This window comes from Megascapheus bottae, chromosome X, assembly GCF_031878675.1.
Source record: "Megascapheus bottae isolate mThoBot1 chromosome X, mThoBot2.hap1, whole genome shotgun sequence".
Classification (NCBI taxonomy): domain Eukaryota; kingdom Metazoa; phylum Chordata; class Mammalia; order Rodentia; family Geomyidae; genus Megascapheus; species Megascapheus bottae.
In genome coordinates this window covers 43,714,665-43,728,606 of record NC_143547.1, presented here as the reverse complement: position 1 = coordinate 43,728,606, position 13,942 = coordinate 43,714,665, and the positions used below count along the sequence as shown (strand labels likewise).

The 13,942-nt window shown below is 39.8% G+C and overlaps 1 protein-coding gene across 1 annotated transcript in view; it reads left to right on the top strand.

The window, feature by feature from the left end:
- The window catches only part of Ar (androgen receptor), a 170,312-nt gene that overhangs the window by 149,910 nt on the left and 6,460 nt on the right, over positions 1 to 13,942 (top strand). Inside the window, exons 4-5 of the mRNA XM_090326049.1 lie at positions 7,009 to 7,296; positions 13,217 to 13,361. Of these exons, the coding sequence (XP_090182175.1) occupies positions 7,009 to 7,296; positions 13,217 to 13,361 (433 nt within the window). The remainder of the gene's footprint in view (positions 1 to 7,008; positions 7,297 to 13,216; positions 13,362 to 13,942) is intronic.

The following is a 13,942-nucleotide window of genomic DNA, read 5'->3' as shown; positions in this document are numbered from 1 at the left end:
ACAAGAACCTTGTGAGGTTATGCTTAGGATTTCTGAAACCTATCCTTTTGTCATTCTATCTTTAGCTTCATGCAAGATTTCCAAGATGAAAGGCATTATATGCACTTTTTCAGGAAGCTTTCTACCTAGATAGTCCATGGAGCATATCTCAGCCTTCCAATTGGCATCCACTTTCATAGGATTCTGAGAGCTTTCATTAGACTTACGTTATTTCTTCCTAAAAATCGTCTTCTAGTCAGGTCATCTCATCAATGAGAAAAGTGATGTAAAGAAGAAATCAAGGGACTTTCAAAGTCACCCATCACATAAGACCATGGTAAGACATATCACAGGCCTTTGGGGGAAGAACATTTTAGAACTTCACTTTCATTAATGAATTCTGCGTCCTGAAATTTAATGCACTTTTTCATCATGCTCAAGAATTCTTTTATTCTACAACACCGCACTATCTATATTCTTGGAAACAATCTGATGAATCAGAAACTGATATTACCATTTAAAAATGAATTAACTGAACTACAGGAAGGTTCAGTATTGACCAAAGTCACACAGCTAGTCAATGATAGAGCCAGGATTATAAATGAGACAATCTGATTCTAGAGCATTGCTCATAATTGCTACCTTTTCTACTTATGTAAAGAAACAAACATCTGGAAAGCAAAAGGACATTCCTATGATTCTTTAGAAGCATTTTAATCCTGAAGCTATAAAGTGATATTCCTTAACTGTAGCTAGGAAATCTTCCTAGTAGAAGAAAATACAGTTGTCCTGATTGAAGCTATGGGCCAGACATTAGTCTTTCCCAGGTCAATATTAAGGTGTATGATTCTGTTTGTCCACAGCAGTATTGGGAGAGTGTCGGGATTTACATAGTCATTCTGGAGGCAAGTCATCAATCACAGTCACGTTTTTGGCTCTTCTTATTTATATTCTCCAAGTTTTTTTTCTGTTTCTTTTTTGTTGTTGTTTTCTTTTACTCATTTATCTAAGTCCCTGACTTGGAAAGATTTATGATTTCATGACCTTTATATTTAAGCATTATAATAAACATTATTATATTCTCACATATAAAATTACATTTAAGATCTGACTTTAGTTGTGGAGGCAGTCATGTGCTCATGTAACTCAGTTATTAATACCATTATATCTTATGCTTTCATCCCCTCCTGTATCCTCATCCCCTAGCAATCCTGCTATCACCTGCTGAATTAGATTGCCTGCTGCCGATTTATTCTTTACTCTTTAGTAATGGATGGAGACTGAAGAAACCATTAGGAGAAATACTTTGTGCCAGGCACTCTTTAATTGAGACCTCAGGAACGACATAAGAAACAGATAGCTGCACTCTCCTTTCATAAATGAGAAAACTGAATTTAGAGAATCTAAACAAAAGGGACAGAGTTATTAAGCTAACAATTGGCAGAGATGGAATTTAAACCCATGAAATCTACACATTGCCCAGCCTGTATTTAATCCATACAGCTCAGGTCCTCTGCCAACTTTGCATGATTATGGCAGGATTCAATTCTTTGTGGTTTTAGGACTAACAGTCCCTCTCAACTCCTGAAGGATGTCCTTTCTTTACCATGTGATCTCCAAATCCTCCAAAACCAGTAAAAAGAGACTCTTCCCTGTGCTGAATTTCTCACTAGGTGAATGTCTTTAAGGAAAGAGCCCAGCTCTTCTGGTTAAGCCAGGCCCATCAAGGCTAATTACCCTTAAAATTCAGCTGAATTGGGACCTTAATTATATCTGCCCCAGTCTTTTCACAATATCTACATTACTGCTTGATTACATAACTGGAAGAAAGTGTATATGCTTGAGGACCTGAGAAATATTGAGGGTCAGCTTCAAAATCATCCTCCCACAGAATGTGACCCCATGATAACATATGAGGAAGAGAAGCACCCTTGACCTTTAGTTGAGAGATTCAAATTTTCTAAGACTTTGAATACTCCACAAACCCATCTACACCTCTTCCATGGATGAGAAGGCATACTTCTTGAATAGGAAGGAAGAATGGGTTTGGGACAGTGCCAGGCAGTCACAGGGCCAAGAGAAGTTACAGATTAATCACATTTACTTCTTAAAAACACACCATGAATCCCAATTTGAAAACTCCCTGGAGCTATAGAGAGAGCCCCCAGAGAAGTCTAGGGACCCTAGACTGAGAAATGAGCTTCCTTTAGGATCCAGGTAGATTTGGCCCCTGAAGAGCTGCTAAGAATGGGGAAGTATCTTCAAAGGTCTTTTCTTGTGACTGCTCTGACCAAAGATGAAAAGGCATGGAAGAGATGAAAGGAAGCTAACACATTATTAGATAAGCATCCACTTGCACTCCCCTCCCCCCATAGCTTCATTCCTCCATTTAAGTAAACCAGTGAGCCTCTGCCTTGACATAGTGGCCTGTACTTCACACAGAAGGATTATCATTGACTCTGGGGCTCAGGTGCAGAGGAAGGGAGGGGAATGGGGATAGCCTTCATGGATGAAAACAAGGCCTTGGGCTTTGAGTAACAGCTGAGACTAGCAAGGCTCATTTTGCAGCATTCCAAGTCATCTAGCTATATGCTGGCCTCTACCACAGAGACAGAACAGAGGATCCCTCAGCAGAATGAATGGAATCTAATTTCAATTATGTCCAGTACAGTCACCCTCTTTAGGCAGAGGCCAGAACACCTGGTGCGGCTTATACCCCTGTGGCCACAGGGACAACACATTATCCAGGCCCTGGAGGCAAGTAGAAATTGGGCCTTTCTTCCCCAAGCCGATGCCTTATAGGACTGGGAGAAGGTGAAAATGCCAGCCAAATTCTCATTGGCAATCTTCAGAAAGGGGGAGGGATTATTTCATCTTCATGGATTCTCCATACAGTCTCTGCACATATTGATCTTTTTTATAATGAGTTTGCTTAGGTCCACAAGTAATCACCCCACTGAGATTTGAGTCACTGGTGGGAGAGTGGAGGTGACAGATCATAGCTCATTGTTTCTGCCAGCACCAATTGCTCTCTGTTCCTCTACCTTTTGAAAAAAGCCAGTTGATTCACTTGTACATAATTTGTTTGGGGTTCTTTTCTTCTTCATCAATAGCTTGGAGAATGGTATGGAAAAGGGAACAGATGTCCCAGAGAGCAGTCTGTATTCAAAGTACTATGCAATAGAACTTTGTGAGATAACTATAATATTTTCTATCTACATTGTCTAATTTAACACCCACTGGCTACATGTGGCTGATAAGCACTAGCAATATTACCAGTGAACCAAGGAAGTATATTTTAAATTTTCTTATGTTTTAAAGCATTTAAATTCAAACAATCACACATGGCTTAGCGGCTATTGGATACTGGAAAATGCAGGTTTCAAAGGGAGTTCAGGATGGCATATGACTGCTGGATTAGGTCAGAAATAAGTTAGAATAGAGAGAGAACCAGTGAAGTACAAAAATTTAAGTTAAAAGAAGTACTCTAGTTCTAATCCACTACGTTATATTATCCTCTCTGAGTTCAGATCCCCCCAATCTTTTATTTGAAAATTTGGGCTCATATCACAAATTCCAAAATAGTGACTAAGAATTGGATTCAACTTTAGAATATATGAGAGTCAAAAGACATAGGAAGGCAATAAGACATTCACTCCAATTCACTACACACAGTACCAACCATCTATACATACATAGTGTGTGTACACACACACACACACACACACACACACACACACACACACACACACCCTCATACTTTGTTATGGGTGTAACCTGTAGAAGTATTTCAATCTGGATTAAAAAACAACATTTCTACAGACTGTTTTCTCATGCTATGAATGTTTATGCCATGGTAGTACACTAACTCTGTTTCTATTCAGGCAAGTGACAGTTGTATTCTCATAGCTTCTTTTCTGTTCCTTTCTGGAGGATGTGCCAAAACTAAAGTTTTGAGTGAGTAAAGATGGCAAACAGGGGGCCAGGAGTTTAGCCAAGTGGTAGAGTGCTTGCCTACCATGCACGAAGACCCGGGTTCAATTTCTTGGTACCACATACATAGATAAAAAGCTGGAAGTGGTGCTGTGACTCAAGTGGTAGAGCTCTAGTCTTGAGAATAGCCCAAGAACTGTGCTCAGGCCCTGAGTTCAAGCCCCACAACTGGCAAAAAATACGATGGCAAATAGGGACGTTAAAGCTCCAGCTTTACCTGTCTCTGATTAGGCTAAATAGTGCTTCAGACACCTTGATGAGGCATCGTGATATAGACAAAATGTAGACTTTGTAGTCAGCAGAGGAGGCTGTTGTTACTGGCTTCTCTTTTCTGATAGCTGTGTTATCTCTATGTACTTGAAAACCAGAGACAGGAAAAATCTCTAGCTCTTGCCAGTGCCATCAAATTAAATATCATAAGGTGGTTTTGAATACAGGTCCATAGATAGCCCTGAAAAATTGGTAATTACTCTTATCTCTCTAAGTTACTCAGAAACCAGGCTAATTACATCTCTGTCCTATAGTAGGTTAGAAGGGGTATTTTCATGGTCTGGCAACTGCTAAGCTCAAGACAAGAAGATATTAGTGGTGGATATGTTGAGTTATGATCTATAAGAATGGCATTAAGACCAGATCTGACAGAGATTGCAAGTCTGTGAAGCTGCACTGAAGAACTCAATGAATTTACCAGATAAAAAGCTGATTGTATAGCCCAAGAATCTAGCTATAGAAAAAAATGGGACTCTCCCCACTGAATGTCTCCCAGCCTAGGTCCTTGTTGGGAGATGGAAGTTAGCAGAGATTGTGCAGCTGATTAACCAACCCCTACAGAAATGATCATTGAAGAAGTCTTGTACCCAGGGTTGCTTTATTTTCTCCTTACTTTCCCCTTTGTGCTCCTGTTGTACCCCCAACCCCACCATTTTCCTCACCCCTACTACATTTGTTATGAAAATGTCATCCAATTTTGCACTGATGAACTGAGTAATGATTGTGATTTGAGTTTGCACTGTGGGGTTTCTTTTTTCCAGTTCGAGCTGACAGGTAGATTCAGATATGTACCTTTTTCTACAAAAGCCAGAAACATTTGAGCTGTACAATTAGTTGTATTCATGCAATGCCCAAGACCTCAAAATTCTGTGTGTGTGTGCGTGTGTGTGTGTGTGTGTGTGTGTGTGTGTGTGTGATAGAGACAGAGAAGAGAGAGAGAGGGAGACATTAAAACAGACACAAAATTACATGTCAGAAAGATAGTACTGAATGTTTAATTTGGTAATTCTTGTGGTAATGTAGAATAATGTTATTTCTAATTACCCTTCTAATGACTGCCTGTTTGCATCATTCTCATTTACAGACAAATGATGAAGGCTAAGACACTGTCATTTCTTTGATACTCTTATAGATTTCAGCCCTTCTTTACCTTCCTCCTCTATCCTTGCTAAAGGAAAAAAATCAATACGTGCTTTACTATATGTTCAACTATGGGTATAATTCTGACATCTAAAATTCTTGATAGTGCTCAGTGGGAAATTGAATACTAGGAAATTCCTGTTCATAGTACCCAAAGTGGGATGATAGATTATAGTATTCAGAGGATACAAAGAATATTCAACTCGATTTGTTTAAAACTCGTTCCCAGCTCATGCTTAAATTCTCAATGGCTGTGTACATAATCTTGGATCAGCTACAGCAACATGAGTGCCTAGAGACATTTCTGTCTTCAGAGAGATGTAACTATTAAAAATCTGGGCTGGGAGTTTGGCCTAGTGGTAGAGTGCTTGCCTAGCATGCACAAAGACCTGGGTTTGATTCCTCAGTACCACATACATTAAAAAAATCCAAAAGTGGTCCTGAGGCTCAAATGGTAGAGCTCTAGCCTTGAGAAAGTCCAAGTCAGTCCTCAGGCCTTCAGCTCAAACCCAGGACTGGCAAAAAAAATCCAAGTATTTCAAGTCCCTACATTTTTTGGTACTTCTTTGTTACTCAGAAAGTAAATCTAGTCTTCAACAAATTTGCCTATGTACTCTTCTTTTCCCAGCAATTACTAGAAATTGACATATTTACATCACTTTCTTGATATCAATATTTGTCTACCACTTGTACGATAAAGCTTTAACTTGTTACAGCAGTATATATGCCCATTTAAAATCAGGCAGCATTTTTAATCTCATAAATAGTCCATAAATATCCCCGTATATACAATGTGCACTCCATTCACATTGGTCTCTTTTTATTGCCAGTCATGGGGCTTGAACTCAGGGCATGGGCACTCTACGTGGGTTTTCTTAAACTATAGCTTTACCACTTGAGCCACAGCACCACTTCTGGCTTTTTTCTGTGAATGTGGTACCAAGGAATCAAACCCATGACTTCATGCAAGCTAGGCAAGCACTGTACCACTAGGCCAAACTCTTGACCCCCCACATTGATTTTCAGAACACTTCTCAGTGTTTATGTTAATACCCTTTCTACCCATTTCTATCTGGTGAAATCCTCATCAGTCTATAAGCACTGGGGTAAATTCTACCTTTGATGGAAAGCACCTGCTAACCCCCCCACTTATGCAGAGTGATTTTTGGCTCACTCTCCATCTTTGTTGCCTCTAGTCTAGCATCTACCAAGCTGACATTTTGTAAAATTATTTATGTTCATTTATTTGTACCTTTTTCACTCTTAAAAATAGTGCTAACACAGTATCTGTAGCATGAATGAACAAATTAAGAATATCTTTACAAATGAAGTGTCTCAGATATGAGGTTCTGAAGGCTTCATTGAGAAAGAGCCTAATCCAAGGGTATACCAGGTTATTCTGGCAGTAGGGTCAGGAAGAAAACAGGTTTGAAACTTTGTGCTTAGCAGGGATTTGGGATGATGAATCTGATTGAGGATTTGCCCTTAAGGATCCTAAACTCTGTGACCAGGAAGAATGAACACTCTTATTCTTATTTTCTTAGCCCAAACCATCTTCCGAACCTGCTGAGTCTGTGTATTTTGGGCCACTGATGATAAATTCAAATTTCTCTCCTCTCTCAATAGCCCGTAAACTGAAGAAACTTGGCAATCTAAAACTACAGGAAGAAGGAGAGAGCTCCAGTGCCAGCAGCCCTACAGAAGATCCATCCCAGAAGATGACAGTGTCACACATTGAAGGTTACGAGTGTCAGCCCATCTTTCTGAACGTCCTGGAAGCCATTGAGCCAGGCGTGGTGTGTGCCGGACATGACAATAACCAGCCCGACTCCTTTGCAGCCTTGCTCTCTAGCCTGAATGAGCTTGGAGAAAGACAACTTGTACATGTGGTCAAGTGGGCCAAGGCCTTGCCTGGTAAGGAAAAGGAAAAGGAGGGTGTGGAATAACGGATGTGATATTTCGTGAATGCTCCTCTGAACCCAGGTAATCATTAGCTTATGCAGTTTTCACTATAACCTTATGGGGAAGGAATTGCTGTCCTCTTTGCTTTAAAATACTGAGGGCTTTGAGATACATAGAACAAGAGAAAAAATATGGCACACATTGATACACAATACTTTTTAAAACGTTTTGTATGCCGGTCCTAGGGCTTGAAGTCAGGGCCTGGGAACTGTCCTTGAGCAGTTTTTTCTTTTTTTAATCACTTAATCCACAGCCCAACTTTTGTCTGTTTTTACTGGTTAATTGAAGATAAGAGATAATGTCATGGACATCCTGCCTCGGGCTAGCTTCAAATCCCTATCCTCAGATCTCAGCCTTCTAAGTAGCTACGATTCATAAGCATGAGCCACTTGTACCCTGCCTAAAGTTGTTTATGACCATTTATTTTGTACTGGACTACAGCAGGTACATTGATACATTCTTATTCAACTTCCTGCTGAGCAAATTTCCCCATAATCACACACCCATGGACATGTGCCATAGGATGCTGTTCTACATGTACACATATAGGCTTACCCCAAAGATAATCTTGCTCCCCATTGACATTCTGTCTTCACTATCACTACAGAAGATTACTACAGGAACACTTCCAATACAGTAGGTAGAAAGCTGAGAGTAAACACATTTGCATTCTACTCTTAGTTCTACAGGTAACTCATTATATAAGCATTTTGCCCTCTACATCTTTTTCTTCATCTATGTATATAAAGGATGTTTGGGACTAAATGGACAGTTTTTCAATTTTGCTTTATTGAACCTTCACTGCTCTTTAAACAACCTTAACAATCCTAACTGGAGCAAAAGTTAGAGAGCAAGTAATTGAGTTCTTCTTGGCTGTCTGCAATACTACAGAACTTCCTTCCTAAGTCATCTGTTGTTTAAACATGTGTGCTTATTAAAACAGAACAGCTTTAGAGTTCCTCTAAGGATTCACAAACTTTCCTTTAGTAGCCAAATGCTTTATTTCTCCAAAGCACTGTACAAGTGGAACTGATTGACTTAAAGCCAGAGTCTTTGGTCTGGGCATCATCAGCTCAGCCTCTTCCTTACCACCACCACAGGTAAGTCCCAGGTCGCTCTTGCATAATCATGTGGTTCTAGGGAATGCACTTTGAAAACCAGTGAAGCATATGCTCTTTAAAGATTCCCCTAATCCTGAGATTCTATGATTCAAAGATTCTTTTGAAATATCAACAATCTAAATCTCCTTCTGTTGAGTCAAAGATTAACCTGCCTTCTAATAATAATTGCTATTCAGATGGATATTTATATTCATAGTAAAAAGAGAAGCTTCCTAGATATTACCTAATTTCATTCTCATAAGAAAGCTATGGAGTAGAAGCTCTTTTCTCTCATTTTACAAAGGTGTTGACATTCTGAGAAGAGGTATGATTGGTTCACAGGGACACAGCTAGAAAATGGCATTTCCAGTATCTGAGCCTCTGATTCCAAATCCTCTCCTTCTTTTACTTTCACTATAGTCTATTGTAACCTTCAGTATTATAAGTCCTGGCTTGCCAAAGTTAAGGGCTGAAAGCTTCATTGAGAACCGTTTAGGCCATATGGTGGATTTGCTGCTTTTGAAGATATTCGTGTTGGCTATCAAGCCTTTTTTGTTGTTGTTATTTCAAACTCACAACGTCCCATGGCTGCTGCTACACTGTCCCTAATACTTTTGCAGTTTAGGGAGCTGAAGTTGACAAGCCAGTAAAATCACTGGGAAGAAGGCCCAAGGACTCTGGCTGCACATTCATTGTGCCAAAACTGAGAGTTCACACAGGGAGGAACAAATATAAAAAGGAATAAAAACCTGTTGTAATTCTTATCATTTCTTCTGCTGGGTCCTTTGATGCCATGTGCTGGATAGAGATTCAAAGTTTAATTTTCCCAAGCAGTTTCCAAATACTTAACAGGACTCATTTTAGATGGAGACCTTTAGATATATGTAGACCTCAAAGCAGCCCTGTGAATTGTAAGGATTATTATTTCTGTTTCCATACCACAGCTCAAAGAAGTTAATGAACTTAATCCATTGGCGATTCAACAAATGAAAACTGTACTCAAACTCAGACCCTCTTGTGTCTAATTACTTGGTTTTGTCAGCAACATAGTGCCAATCACCATGGCAGAATTTGTATGACTGGAGAATCACTGGCCTATCCTGCAAGATGGGAATTCATTTCCTCAAATTTGCAAGTTAAAATTCGTTCACCATCTAGATTGCCAGAGTAAAGGATTTCTGACTAAGTAGCTTAGAAGGATAGTTTCTGAAAGAAACTGCTTAGTACATTTATAAGAAGTACTATTCACACTTTCAATAATCACCATCTACTTCAAGTGATTTTGCTCATTTGACAGACTTGAGTGCCAGTTCTGTCTAAGGCACTGTGCTAAGAACCTAGTCAGATAAATTTTGTTGAAAGTTTTCAATAATGGTACTAACATCTGAAAATGGACTCATAGGATATCTGGCATATTAATAAATTATAACAAATAATTGGGGGCAGATGAGCAGATGGTGTGTACACAGTGGATTTGGAACCATATGTATCTAATTTGGTGTCCTCACCCTTCACTGCTTATGTTACCTTATGACTTGCTTGTGCCTGTTTTTCTTCATTTGTAGAGATGATAGAACAATTATAACATGACAATGTCATCAATATAGAGATTGTGTATAGAGTGCCTAGTGTTGTACCTGATATATAGTAGGTACTGTGTAAATGATAGGTTATTATAATGAAACTAGAGTGCTAAATTACCACTCTTACATATTTCAATCTAATCCAAGAGTTCATACATGGACCCTATTATTGACTTGCATGCTAGAGCATCAAAAATTTTCAAACTGACCTTGCTTTGAGCCTGCTCTCCCAGCCTAGACATAGAACTACAAGTTTCCATGGAAAAATGCTAATAGTGATGTTGATTAGATTGTAAAAATAAGCAAATGCCCCTCTTCCCTCTAACCTGTTTGATGTGTTTCAAAATCTCAAGATGACTCTTGTGTATCTTCAGAATAGCCTACCACTGTAACAGATAAGTCTTAAATGACTGAATTCCTTAGGAAATCTGTAGTACTGAGACTGATATTTCTTCTACTTATCCCTGGCTAACTATGCTATCTAAACGCTGGACATTCAAGATCAATATTGTATCACAATCATATAGACAGATCTACAGGTGAATGAGCCAGTTATACCATGTATGCACTTCTTAGTATTGAGTGCGAAGCACCTCTAAGGACCGTCCATTTAGTACTGCATGACGACTAAAATTTCCTTCTTTTCATCTCTGTGTTATTTCTCTGGTACATCAAAACTGGGGAATTATCTCTATTTCTGATGAACTCATCCTGTTTTCCTCAGAATATCTTGATACTGATAGACTCCATTAGAAAAATCAAGTATTACCACCTAAGGCATTTTCTTTCTTTGCTGACCAGTGTCTCCCACTACAGAGATCTATTTTTCAAACTTGCAGGCTGGTTCTCTAGGTATACTCACTTGGACCCTACTTGTTATATCCTACTGGAAAAGGTCAAGTCCAGACATCCTGTACTATAAAAATTCCAGAGGAAGGAAATACTCTGGGTTTTGAGGCACCAGCCAGTCTGTTAACATGTCAGTACAGTATAGATGGGTTGCTGAGGCTAAGAATTAAGCTAAGGGCAGTGCAATGAGAGATTTTAGAATCCTTGATGACTCAACTAGTTGAGAACTAAAAGCAAAGAGGAATACCAATATGTAAGTAGACAAGGACCAACCAAGCAGATCATTAGAGAGTGATGACTTTTACATCTGAGCCTATGTCCAAAAGGAAAGCTTGTAATTTTATGGCTCCTGAAGTGTAACTGTCAGTGATGAAGTAGAAAAGGTGCTTAAACAAAGAATCAAGACACCTGGATCCCAGAACCAATTCAGCCCATGTTGACTTGATGACATTAGACAAGGCAGCTAATCTTCAGGTTCCATGTTGATAAAGATAAGTGTCACATTGCCTATCCACTGGGGTTATTGTGAGGTTTAAATGAGGTCGTCAATGGGAAAGTGAGAAGCTTAATCTGAATTCAAGATAGTGTTCTTAATGAAACACAGCATGACAAAACAGAGAATTCCAGATTTGGAAGAAGAAAGAGTGCTGGTAAAGATGTGTGGTGAGATGGCTACATTTATAATATCCAGGAGAATATGGCTATCTATGACTGGGTGTTCTTGCAGATGTTACATCTGGGAAGCTCTGTTCTCTGACTTTTAGGGAAGTCATTTGGAAATCAGCTAATTCCCATTTCAAAAAGTACAAAGAATTACAAGTCCTTAACCCATTTGTTTAAGTAATATTTCTTACATGCACAAATCAGATAACTGGAAATGGCTATGTACTAGAAAAAAAAAATAAAGATAAATAAGAATAGATGGTCCCTGGTTTCCAGAAAGTCCAACTCTAGTGGAAGAAACAGATATGTACGTAAGGCACAGTACAAAAGCCTTCTGCTTGGACGAAATAAAAAAGGCTTAACAGGAGGTGGGTTTTGAGTCACGACTAGAAAGATGATGAAGTGTTTATCAGAAAACCTAGAAAGAAGGAGAACATCATAGCCAAAGGCAACTGACTATGTACAGATAGCAGAGCTGCAGAAACCTTGGAAAGCATGAAGTGTTCAGCATAATGTAAGTTTTTCAGAATTCCTGGGAGCTTTCAAGAAAGCAGTGTAAAATAGCAAATAATACAGAACCTTTTTTTTTTCTGAGTGAAAGAATAGGAAACCTTCAGGGCCAGCGTTACCTACTCAGTTGAAAAGAATGGAGAGAAAGTATGGTGCAGAAAGAGGGCCAAAGAAAAGTTAGGTAGTGTTATGAAGGCAGTGGCTGTTAAGCTCCATCTGTATTTACTGATATAGGAAAAAGTCCCCCTCCTAGGATGTTTATCAGGGTCAAATAAGATTATAGCTAGAAACTGGGCACTGTAATCCGATCTATTCAAAAGAGTGAAATGTGAGAATTACAGTTCACAACTAACATAGGTGGGAAAGTTCATGAGTCTCTTATCTCCCTGCTACTAACCGCAAGTGGGACTATGACTTGAGTAGTCGAGTTTTAGCCTTGGGCTAAAAAGTTAAAGGATAGCACCCAGGCTCTCAGTTCAAGCTCCAGCTCTGCACAAGAACCACCTCCCCCCCACCCCACCCCCGGCTGCCACACACACACACACACACACACACACACACGCGCGTGCGCGTGCACACATGCGTGTGCACACACACACACACACAAGGTTACAGGAATAAAAGACTTTTGTAAAGTGGGAAAGAGCTGTCTATGTAGGAGAACTGGTCATTGTACTGCATCTTTCCAAAGGTCTAGTGATCAAGAGCATGGACTTTGAAGTCAGTCTCTTTGGCTATGGAACTTGGTCTACCAGTTACTGGTGAAATGATCTTGGAAATGTTTCTTGACCTCTCTGTGGCTCACATTTCCTGATTCACAGATGGGGGATAATGGGAGTTGTACAAATTATATGAGCTAATGTTAAGTAAAAGGCTAAGACTAGTGAACTCAGTGTTTGACTCTTACTCTCTTCCAAATGAAAATGCTCCATGTTCTCTCCATCATAATCTCTTTGAAAGGTTCAGTCAAGTGTGGAGGGCAAGGAAGATTAGATCTGCCATATAATCTTTTGCTCTCTCCACTTACCTAACTACCATTATTGATGTCTTCAGGCTTCTCTGGGGCTGCCATAGTGCTAGAAATTCTCAGCTCAGTAGAAGCTTCACTGTAACTCAGCCTGTCAACATCTTGGATGACAATATATCTACTCCCCTTTTATTCTCTAGGCTTCCGAAACTTGCACGTGGATGACCAGATGGCAGTCATTCAGTACTCTTGGATGGGACTCATGGTATTTGCCATGGGCTGGCGATCCTTCACCAACGTCAACTCCAGGATGCTCTATTTCGCCCCCGACCTGGTTTTCAATGAGTAAGTGCTCCTAATTCCAGACTTAGATCCTTTCGCTACTGTTGAAGGCTATTTTGGTTAGCATTTGCTGTATACATATTGTATTCAAAGGACTATGCTGCTTACTTCCTAACTCTTATGTCTTTTAGTTTTCTTGATAATCTTGTCCCCCCCCCACCTCCACCCCCCACCCCCGCTCAATCTTTCTCTTTTGTCATTCGTGGAGCTTGAACTTGGCCTGGGCACTGTCCTGAGCTCTTCAGCTAAAGACTACTGCCCTACTCTTGGGCCTGGGCCATCGGTGTTGGTGTCGCTGAGCTCTTCAGCTCAAGGCTACCGCCTTACCCATTTTTGAGAGATTAATTGGAGATAAGAGTCTCAGGTCCTTTGTGCCCGGGCTGGTTTTGAACCTTGATCCTCAAATGTCAGCCTTCTGAGTAGCTAGGATTACAAGCATGAGTCACCATGCCCAGGTTCTTATCACTTTTTACAGCTAATTCATATGTTTATATATCGATGGTGAGATTGGGTATAGACAAATAAAGTGACCTTGGTTCTACCACTTTCCTTTTCTTAAACATATCTGTTCTACCACCAGCCAT